This window comes from Perca fluviatilis, chromosome 2, assembly GCF_010015445.1.
Source record: "Perca fluviatilis chromosome 2, GENO_Pfluv_1.0, whole genome shotgun sequence".
In the NCBI taxonomy this organism is placed as follows: domain Eukaryota; kingdom Metazoa; phylum Chordata; class Actinopteri; order Perciformes; family Percidae; genus Perca; species Perca fluviatilis.
Genome location: NC_053113.1, coordinates 33,262,703 through 33,274,075, shown reverse-complemented (window position 1 = coordinate 33,274,075; position 11,373 = coordinate 33,262,703). Strand labels below are relative to the sequence as shown.

The following is an 11,373-nucleotide window of genomic DNA, read 5'->3' as shown; positions in this document are numbered from 1 at the left end:
AGTTATTTACAAATTTTTTTTGTGCATAAAATGTAAAAATCTTTTGTGACTTGGTAGATTCCTAAATTATGCATGTAAACTTTATAAACCCAGTGAAACCAGCTCCAAAACGCTATATTCTAAAGGTTTTATTTATTTATTTTTTAAATACAACTTGTACACTGGTAATGTTCTGCTGTGATGGCTTGGAGCAAGCATCCTCTAACTGAACTCACTGCACCACTTTGAGACATACTGCAACACTAACTAACTTGTTACCTCAATCTCATACTGGTACACAAATGGCTTTTTCTTCAAATTATGAATACAACAAAAAACTAAATTTGTTATCACTTTTTAAAATACACAAACCGCAAAGAAGTTTAGAAAAATACAACCGCCACAATTAGGTGTGGGTTAGAAAATGGCTGAAACGTGATTTTGTTTTCGGTATGTGATGCTTGCTGTAGCGTGTAAGGAGTATAGTTGGCATAATACCTGTGTACGTAATATTTAGGAATGCAGCTTGGCATACTAATATCTGTATGGATCTGTCCTGTTGACGTCTGCTTGAGCAAAATAAAGGGTGACACTTGAAGGTATCTCTACATAAGCGTGACATGACACTGTCACGAACACATGAACCCTAACCCGAACTTGTCATGACAAAAACCGAATGACACTTAATAAAAGCGTTATGTGATAAACGTTTATGACATGTTCATGACAGTGTCATGTCACGCTTATGTAGATACCTTCAAGTAAAGTGTAACCAAATGTAAAATAAAACCGGTTAAAGCTTTTCCAAAGGCTAGAATCATTTTTAAACTCTATTGTACATCAGTAGCCTGGATGCCAGCCGAACTTAGCCCCGCCCACAAAATTCGAGGTCGGGAAGTTCATATTCGGACTAGAATCTGAGTATGACCACGTCAGGCTAGTACATCAGTGCACCACCGTAGTAAAAAGAGCACTGAGCTATTAGGTCCTGGTGGAATACGCTCCACAGCGGTAAGGCTGGTTGGTGGGGCGTGGTAAAGGTGTGATGGTTAAAAGGCACGGCGTGGGAGCCACTCCGAGCGGTGCATCACTGCAACGTGATCTCAGGCCCGCCGTTGTGTCTGGTTCCACTCGCCACAGGCTCTAAAGTTCACATCCAGCTCCAGGCTCGTGTAAGGAGATACGCGCGCTCTCTGACGCAACAGAAAGCCACCGAAGCCAACATGCCAACATTCATCCATGTTAAATGTGTTTGATTAGTGTTTGACGTGACAAGAATCTCAGCCACTTTAGACAGTGCGTGGGACGCGGCGCGTTGCAGAAAAATGCAGCTAAAAATACGCTACGGTCGTACATTACATCATTAGCCTACTAGGGTTGGGCATCGTTTGGATATTAACGATTCTGATTCCAATTGCGATTCTTCCTTTCGATTCCGGTTCTTTGAGTGGTGGAGTTGAAACAGGTCACATGCTTATTTCACAAATAAGGAATGTTTTATTTTAATTCAAAAGGTGGGTTTGCCGTTTTACAGGGCTTTTTCAACGTAAAATAAAGCCACACTAGAGCGCCGCTTACTGTGCTCCAAGGCTGCAACACAACAAGCGCCTGGCCGCTACGGAAACCAAAACTTGCGCATGGTAAATTTGGAACCCATGATCACATTTGAAACCAAATCCTCCAAACGATTCCAATAAAGAAACGATTCCGATTGGAATCGTAATTTTTGAAACGATTCCAAGTAGGAATCGGTTCTCGATGCCCAACCCTAATCATTACACTATAATACAAACGGAAACACAGCCACAGATCTTTGATCCATGTTCATAACTTGTCTAAAGAAACCATTTAACTATGTAGACTTCTATTTTTCTGGTAGAAGCAACAAATATCCCCCAAAAAAAGGACCAAATCAAAGCGATATGCGCTGTGGCAGCCAGTACGTGCCACATCTGCGCCTGGGGAAATTCCCCGGTAACACTTGACAATAACACAATTCGATACATAAAAAGAGGAACGGCTACATAAACTGTGCCAAGAAATGAATTAAAGAGCTTCAACTTTTCATGTGCTGTGCAGGTTACGCTCTCCCCCAGGACGACTGGGAATCTTTGAAGTAAGGCTAAAGGGAAGAATCCACCCACAGATTAACATCATCATCTACATCACGTGTGTCAAACTCAAGGCCCGCGGGCCAAATATGGTCCCTCGCAGATTATGATCCGGCCCGCATTATCAATTTACATTCACAATACATTTTGGCCTGCCTAGTTTTAGTCACTTTTTCTGACGTTGTTGTCATTTTTTTTGCCGATTTGCAACTTTTTCCAACGTTTTTGTCACTTTTTCCCCGACGTTTTTGGGCGCATTTTTTCTATGATGGCTGAGGAACTTTTTCCTGACTTCTTTAGGACTTTATGTCGACCAAACTAAGTGAGAAGACTATATGACACATGCAATAAGACAGTCAAAGATATTTGACTTTTTTGATTAAATAAAAGCATGTCGATAAATGTCTAGCGCTGGATGTGATTCTTATTTTCCAGTCTTAGTGAAGTTGAGTTTGACACCCCTGATCTATGTGGTTAATGCATTTAAAATGTGTTATTATTCTTTCTACTCAAATCCGTTTTTAGTATTTCACTTTTGTTATATTGAATTTTATATTGATCATTTTTGTTCTATCAATTTTCCCTAAACGTGCCTTGAATGTACTCGTTGGCAGATTTTTTTTTTGCCAGTTTTTGCCAGCTCTAGCAGCTGTTTAAAAGGTGTAATAGGGTGAATTTGTTCCTCTACTACAGGCGTGTGTACGTGAGGCTTTCTCAGCTTCTGGATGAAATCGGAGGGCTCCAGTTTGGTGTGTTTCAGTGTAATGTCAGAGTTTTGAAGAAGGCAGCCAGGTGCTGGAAGGCCTTTTCACCCAGTGAGGAGAGCTGAGAGCTCCATCTTGCTACCGTGGCCTCCATCACTGTGTGCGCTGAGTGCACCGTGTCCCAGAGAGACGTGATCAGTTCACTGCTCAGGCCATGGACTAACTGACTCAACTGAGAGAGCAGAGAGAAACCGAGTGACGCCCCTCCGACCGGGTTGACCCACAGCGCTGCCAGCAGCAGCAGCAGCAGCAGCCCCACCAGCACCACAGAAGAAGTAGGCCGCGGCTCACGCCACAACTTGTGCGCCCAGCTGACGGACTGAGCCCTTCCGGCTTCCGCTGCCTCTCCGGCCTCCACGCAACCACATCTGGCGCAGCAGCACACCTTAGGGACAGGCGCTTCCTCCAGGCTGCCGATGGTCACGGCAGGCCAGTGCTGCTGAAGGTGCTCCGCTGCCCGCGGGGTGACGGAGAGGTTTATCACGGAGGGCAGAGGGGTTTTAACAAACTCCTCCACCCTCTCTCGGAACAAATGCACCTGCTCCAGGAAGACCAGCGGCGAGTCCTCCTCCTCTACTGATGAACCCAAGGACACCAGGTCCAGCTGTTCTTCCTGCAGGACACATGACGGTTAGCAGTGCTTTAACACGCGACATTTGCTAGTTCCTGCTATGTTTGGGGTTTGGATTGTCACTCAGTACCTCCAGAAAAACGCGATTATGCGATCGCATAATTCAATGAATAATCAGCCAAAGTCCGCGTATTTATGCGGTGGCCGCATTTTTTTCCAAATACGCCGCACTTTTGCTGCATAAATTGCCAATTTCCACGCAAAATATGCGGGGCTTGGATGATTTCATAATCCCCGCATTTCCGTTGCAAAAAAGTCACATATATCTTAGTAGAAAGTTCAATAATGTTGCGTTTACTTCACACAAGAGCAGCCATTTTCCCCTGTTGCCATGGGAGCGTTATGAAGTGACGTAATTACGCGATGTGAACACCATCGAAAAGCAGGGAGTTGGGGGGAATCACTTTTTTTTTCTCTTGTTCATCAAACCGCAGTTTTTGCAAGTTCCCGCAATTTCATCGCATAAAAATCCCGCATATTCCATCGCATTTTTTAAGAAAACGTGCCGCATAATCAAGGATTTTCGCCGCAACAATCACAAAAAAACTACAAACAGTCACTTAATATGTGACAATGATAACGTGTGCTTAGTCTGGCTATCACCAGACCAAGGCTCAATCTTTTAAGAGTGAACATTGGTCCGGGGGGTCTGCTCTGTATTTTCTACTGCACAAGCAACATGGCATCGTGACTTTGCGTAAAACATACACGCCACTTTCCTAAAGCCAAATGGCGTGTTATCTGTACGCATTTTGAGCTATCCACGTGTATGTCTACGCTGTATACAGCGGATGTAAACATACACGCCACGTGGCAACGCCTGTATGTTTTTACGTTCAAAGGTTGGGTTTAGGACAAGAACATTGGGGAAGGCTTTAGTAACACAAAAAAACACGACAAAAACACGACAGTGACCAACATCGCACGCTTAGGAGAACAATAAACAGCGGGACGCGATCCCGGCTCTCCTGGGTGAAAGTCCTGTGTTTGACCCATCCAAACTCCTTCCATGGACCTACGTCCTTTCATACCACTCGCTACGGCGAAAATGTACACGTAATGTAGGTCAAAGGCGGCCGAACAGCGTTGATAAACACGCTAAAAAGCGATTATGCGTCTTGATAACACGCCAAAATGGTGTACGAATTGGCGTGTCATACATACGCCACTTTATGAGATCAGTCTGGCACAAGAGGCGTGATCGACGGGCGTAGTTCACGTGACTCTGTACGCAGTTGGATAGTCCTTCAACCAATCAGACCAACGATCCGGGTGACGTAGCAGCGACAGCGGCATCAGCGGGTTGCTGCGCTTCGGTGGCCGCTTGGTCGCTTCTCTATCGTCATCGTGTTAAACCCGCCAATAGCGCGGCAGGTGGATAAGCCAGTTTGTGATTGGCCCCCGCAGATTTGTAACGGAAGCAGCTTTCCAGCCACGTGTGCTATGAGTGGATGTAAATCGGCCTTTAGCCCTGAAAAAACACACCTGTAGCTCCTTCACTCGGTGAATGAGTGGGTCGTAGGCCCGGGACACCTCGGCACCAGCTTTATCCAGGGCGTCCAGGTAGGCGTGCCTCTTCCTGGCCAGCACCGCCTCCAGCGTCTGAAAAAACTGATTGACCTCCTGTCGGTCCTGCCTCACCAGACCCTCACAGCGGGCTTTCTCCTGCTCCAGCTGCTCCCCCAGCTCACACACCTGACAGGGGGAGAGGGACAGTCAGCACAACAGGAAGGGCTTTTTTTTCCTCAGGGTTTCCACAAGGTCTTAAAACATCTTAAAGCGCCCATATTATGCTCATTTTCAGGTTCATAACTGTATTTTAAGGTTTTACCAGAATAGGTTTCCATGGTTTAATTTTCAAAAAACACCATATTGTTGTTGTACTGCACAGCTCTCTCTCACTGCTGCAGATCCTCTTTTCACCTGGTTTCTGTTTTAGCTACAGAGTGAGACCTCTTTTCATCTTCTTCTTCTGTACTATCTTTGATTGCACTCGCATTACGCGCAGTAGCTCAGATGTAGAGCATGTCAGCTAGCTAACTCTAGAGACAGTAAAAGAAAGGCTGTTTCTCCAACTTTGGTCAGTTACAAGGCAGGATTAGCTGGGAGACTTCTAAATGAGGGCACACATGTAAGTAGTTCTTTTGTAGATTATGGTGAACTTGTGTGTGTTGTAGCAGTGCTTTGCTATTGAGAACGACGTAGCATGCTAGCGTGAGCGTTAGCCGGCTAACGCTAACATTAGCCAGCTAACGCTAACGCTACGAGCTAACGGTTGTGGTTAGCCAGCTCATTTCGGACTGCGACGTCACAGTCCGAGGCCAATTTTGAACAGCTCACCAGGAGACTGAAGGCAGGACACATTCAGAAACCATATCTCACTCAAAACAGCATGGATGGATTTCTTTCAAAGTTTGTATGTGTGTGGAAGCACCAGAGACACAAAAGAACACCCCAAATCCCAGAAAAAAGTGTTTTTTTCATAATATGGGCACTTTAAATTTAAAAATCCAAATGTTAGGCCTTTAAAAGTCTTAAAGGGATACTTCACCGATTTAGCATTAAGCTTTGTATCAGTAGAAACCCGGTAGTATTTTTGAATGACCGTGCTTCCCTCCCTCATGTCCCCCTGAGACGGGAGATTGTGGGTCTGGAAAAAAGAAATCTTCCGATGAGATAAGACAATTTTTGCGTCATCGGAAGATTTTTTTTCTAGGCAATGGACTACAGCCTTTTATATATGTCAATGACTACAGCCAGTAGGAGGAGCTACTTCTGCATGTTTTCAACCCGCCCACGGGGGGGAGGGGGGTTGGACCGTCTTCTTTACCAAAGATATCCGAAGCAAAACGAGCGTCAGCCATCTTGAAGCTTCACTAAACAACCCCCGTCTTTTCAGAAGAAAACTTTTACAGCAATTATGTGCATTCAAACTACCGTACACATTGGTACAGATCGGAGAATACGCAGGACACTTTGTTACAGACGGAATACTCAACACACTACACGAGCCCGATGCTGCTAGCCGGGGAAAGGGACCTCGACAGCGGTGTGCAGGAGTGGAAAGCTAACGCTAGGTGGAAAGCTAACGCTAGCCGGCCACCTGTCCCATCCACATTTATTAACTACAGCTCCTAACTGAAACCATTCAATGAGTCACCGTCATTTGCAAAACGAACAGTTGTACACGTTGCATTAAAAGCGAGCAGTGGAAGTTAATATGACTTAGGAAATTTATATTTTAGCCCACGAGAGAGAGGGAGGAACAGAGTGAAAGAGTTATTTACGCATCATATTCTAGCGTTATAGAAAATTGATCTTCATGGTAAATTTCCTGAGTAACATTATCTTCTGCTCACTTTTAAGGCAAAGAGTACAACTGTTAATTTGTGCAAATGATTAGTAGCCTAATCCTTGAATGGAATGATTATGACGGCTTCAATTCAGAGCAGTGGTCAGTTAATGTATATATTTAGGCTACTTACGCATTCAATCGGTCCGTGATCGTCTGCTGCGCTTTTTCTCGCTGTTTTATTACAGCGGCTGTGTTTCTTTTCTTTTTATACAAATGTTTCACGTCATCATACTTCCACAAGAAGCTGCTGCTCCCTCTGTATAAAGTATGCACAATGCGTATATTTGAGGAAAGCCGTGGACGCGCATCTATCTGAATTACTTCAGCCTGGCTGCACCTAGTCGCTCCTCCTCAGCCTGGCTTGGCCTTCGTGAAACGCACGAAGCCAGGATGCACAGATTAGACTAGGTCAAGCCTCGCTTTATCAGTTATCCTGGATTTATATATTCTGCTTTTGTGAAACAGGCCCCTGGCCTGCTAGCCCTGCTGTGTCGCCGGATAAAACGAGTGGAGGAGGGCTGTGTTAACACGGACTGGTGCTTGTATCCAACTAACTGCTGGTGGAGTTAGTGACTGTTAAATGCCGACCATTCTACATTCCATGCAAATTCACGGCTGTGTTTATACTTGGTGTTTACAGCCCACCGAGCGCTAATGCTAGCATGCGTTCCTTAACTTTACGGAGCCTATAATGTGTGTGCACTAAATATAGCCTGTTTCGTATATGTCATTTTTATAGATTTTAAATGTGTAACACCACTTGAGCCACGTTGAGTTGAGTTGACCATCTCACTGTCTGTCTGTCTGTAAATGGTAGGCGTGGCTTGGGAGTGGACTCTAAAGCAGCGAAGCAAGTGCATTTTGGGATTTGGTGTCTTTCATCCATATGAGCCAAAAATAAATTTTGTGGCTTATCTCTCTTAAAAAAAAAAATTCTATTTCTATTTCTACTACATAAGTGACCCAATTTAAAAATATATTCGTCTTTCCAACGGTGAAATATCCCTTTAAATTTGCTTATGTACTGTGTTCTAGGTCTTAAATAATTTTAAACAGGTCTTGATATTCCTACTTGAATGAAACGCTACCTCTGACTTTTTCTCATTCCGTGGTGTTGTAGTCATTTCCTTCGCTAATTCAAATATAATTCGCTGTATTATGACTACAAATGAGACCAGCATGTAACTCATATTGCAGCCAATCACCTTTCATGTTATTGTTGCGAGTCCCTTTCTGATTGTACCTCAGACATAAAACAGATGTTATTCTTCAGCCATACTTGGCTTGAAAAAAACTTTAGGGCTCATTTGATGTTGTGATAAAGGTTTTGAATTTCATTCATAAAAGTCTTAAAAAGGTCTTAGAAAGTCTTAAATTTGACTTGGTGAAACCTGCAGGAACTCTGTTCCTGGAACATGTATTTATATTAATGTATTTCGTTAAACAGATTTCTAAATGAACACACCAAACAAGTTTTTTTTTTTTTATAGAGTATCTTTCCACATGAATTTGCCCCCAGTTGAAGCACTGGCCATATTGACAGGATTCCCCACCTGTGCCCATCTCTGCTCAGAGAGTCTGGCCAACAGTAGCGATGGGGTCTGTTTTTCTCTGAGGAATGCCGCCTGCAGGTCATCTATGGGATGGCCCTGGTGCTGCCCGACAGTCAGACACAGTCCACAGATCAGCTGCCGATCCTGGATGCAGTACATGTTAAGAGGCTGCCTGTGGTGCTCCTGACAGGAAGGGGGTCGCGGCGCACTGTCGCTCTGGTACTGAGACAGCAAACGAGCGAACAGACATGCAAAAGACGGGTGAGCACAAGCAGCAAAGTATCAAACCACTAAGAGGATTTCATATCGATAGCTAGCCAAAGGGTAAACGTTTCAGTTGAACACAAGTCATTTTCTCTCCTACTTTCTCGATGATGGCCCGCAGGCATACGTTGGTGGGCAGAGAGTCTACGCCCATTGGGGGCAGCTCCACCACGCTGCGGCAGTTGGGGCATTTGAGCGGCAGGCGGAGTGGACGCCAGATGGAATAGTTGGTAGACACCTGGAGCAAGTTGTCCAGGCAGGTCTTACAGAAGGTGTGTGAGCACGGCAGGACTCGCGGATCAGAGAACAGAGAGTAGCACACAGAGCACGTCAGGTCCTCCTCTACATTGTCCATGGTGGAGACCAGAGGCCGGGCTCAGGCCTGAGGGCTTAGGGAGAAGAAGATCTGACAGGACAGCAGGACGGATGAAAATCTACATGCTGTTCAGCTAAACGCATTAACTTGCTACAACCGTACAGTGAAATTAACCTGGTGGTGATGACTTTAAATGAGAGTAAAGTGAATACCTTTGGGTTTTTGGACTGTTGGCCAGATATTAAATAAGATTTGATTTTGATTTGATTTTCTTGTGTAAAGCCCATTTTGTATTACCATCTCCAGTCTGTGATTGTCAGTGTGCATTTGTGTTATACACTCAGTGGCCACATTATTAGTAATCCAATACAACAGTCATAATTCTACCTCTACAAAGCTCATAATGTTCAGTTCTGTAAATTAAATGCGTGTCTATTACTGAGGTCAAAGGTGGTGTCGTACTCGACTAAATTATTTCGAGAGGTGTTTCTAATCCTCCTTATTTACATACATGGGGGGGGGGGGACCAATCTTAGAAAAAGTCAATGTAATGGAGTCCAGTACAACACTACTTACTAAGACCCCAATGCTTGAACATACAATTTAATCAACATATCTACTGTATGCGTTTAGAAAAAAAAACGTATCAATATGGGCATTAGAAAAATACTTTATGGCAGAACAGTTGGATTGCATTAGATTGCACAGGTGTGTCTAATAAAGTGGCCACTGAGTGATTGATTATTAAGAAAGGACTAATTATACTAATCAATTTTATTTGTCAAATTAAAAAAATTGTACACATCAAATCCCATCAGCTCCTTAAACTATTAATAGAAGGTTTTAACAGTATTAATCTAACCACTGTGTACTGAAAAAAAACAAGAAAACAGCCAAAAACCGGCTCAGCCCTATTAGGGGATCAGAGTGAGTGTGTGTGTGTGTGTGTGTGTGTGTGTGTGTGTGTGTGTGTGTGTGTGTGTGTGTGTGTGTGTGTGTGTGTGTGTGTGTGTGAGTGTGCGCTCCTCTAGTTACACCACAGTGACAATAGGAGGCCTTCTGCCAGCACCCACCCAGTCCCAACACACACACACACATACATACATACCCAGGCTTTGTAGTCAGGGACAGGCTGTTCTGTTGTGCAACTGACACCAAAAGCCTGATCCATTTACTGAGTCAAACTGCAGCCGATTTGGCGCCCATGTTCAAACAGGTAACAGGTGTTCTGCTGCTGCCAGATCAATATGATCAATTCATGATCGTTCACTTAATTTAAGCCATATCCACGTAATTGGTACATTTCTTTTTTTCTACTTTTCTGTGAATTGCGAAATGTCGCTGCGACAGCGGGACAGGTTAAGTTTGAAGAGTTAACTGTTGCGTCAGTTTTACTCCATAACATCAGTTTTTTAATCAAATCAGACAGTTAACCGCACCGTTGTTTTCTTTCACGTGCTAAGAAGCAAATAAACTCTCTATTTGGTTCATGGAGCATCATTTCGGCGACACCTCAACCAACCGTGAAATGTAGCTAGTGTCCACATGATACATTGTCTTTTGAATACTTTTATTTTTATCTAACTTTGCACTCCCAAATACTAGTAACGTTAACGTAGTTAGCAGGGACCTGTCAACCATTTGTTATGATCCCTTTTATCATCTATAAGTTTTAGTATTGGTGACACAACGTACACAATTTAAAAAGACGTTTTGAGCAAGAAATCTTCATTCAGAGACTCACCGTCTGCTCGGAGCCAGCTCGGAGCGAATGTCTGTCCAAAACAAAGCTTTCATTTCCTGTTCTTTCTCCTGCTGCCTTCAAGTGCTCTCAGTAAAATTCCACTGCTGAGACCAGCGGTAGTTGGAAATTCTAACAGTTATTAAGCACATTCAAATGGTTGTGTAGAAACTACAAAAGAAAAAAAATAGGTTTTGATTTTTTTGTTCTTCAGACTTCAGCTGTTTAATTATATTTTCTTAAAGGAAATGTATACTTAGTGTAGTTCCACCTATGAAACGTTTTGTCTTATTTCAATCTTGAAACAAATCTTGGCCTTCTCCGCCCATGTCCGCATTTCCAATAGTTCCGAATGCATCATTTTCTATTTTCTGTAGTACGCATGCGGATAAACTGTCTCCCTGGCCAATCAGGATACGCCTTTTCTCGATTTGAATTCAAGCTCTGTTGATAGAAACGAACGCATTTGGCCGTTTTTTGGGGGAATACAAGCAAATACACGCAGGATTAAAATCATACCACTTCTTCACAACAGACCACGCGCGCACACACACACACAGTCTCTCAATTTGGGTTTCACTATTTATTTTCTCGAAGACAACCTATCCGTGCCTCTCCCCCCTCAACAGGTTTTTGGGCAAACACCTTTTTTTTTTTTT

The 11,373-nt window shown here is 43.7% G+C and overlaps 1 protein-coding gene across 2 annotated transcripts; it reads right to left on the bottom strand.

Moving 5' to 3' along the window:
- Positions 1-2,680: 2,680 nt before the first annotated feature.
- On the bottom strand, positions 2,681-11,330 carry trim59 (tripartite motif containing 59). Of its 2 annotated transcripts, none has more exons than XM_039825549.1 (5): positions 10,082-11,330; positions 8,758-9,063; positions 8,394-8,615; positions 4,971-5,180; positions 2,681-3,467 (listed from the first exon to the last, which is right to left on the bottom strand). In XM_039825549.1, exons 2-5 carry the CDS (start codon positions 9,010-9,012, stop codon positions 2,847-2,849), a joined length of 1,308 nt encoding a protein of 435 aa, XP_039681483.1. In that variant the 5' UTR covers positions 9,013-9,063; positions 10,082-11,330; the 3' UTR covers positions 2,681-2,846. The 2 variants fall into 2 exon arrangements, with proteins under 2 accessions (XP_039681483.1, XP_039681491.1); XM_039825557.1 differs by having other exon boundaries at positions 10,718-11,330.
- Positions 11,331-11,373: the final 43 nt, after the last annotated feature.

Bases quoted from the DNA above. Each gene is read 5' to 3' on its own strand.
- trim59 (XM_039825549.1), bottom strand. From the start codon at position 9,012: ATGGACAATGTAGAGGAGGACCTGACGTGCTCTGTGTGCTACTCTCTG. The intron at 8,616-8,757 runs GTAGGAGAGAAA...TTGCTGTCTCAG, and splicing joins TGCGGGCCATCATCGAGAAA to TACCAGAGCGACAGTGCGCC. The intron at 5,181-8,393 runs GTGGGGAATCCT...TCCCCCTGTCAG, and splicing joins CTGAGCAGAGATGGGCACAG to GTGTGTGAGCTGGGGGAGCA.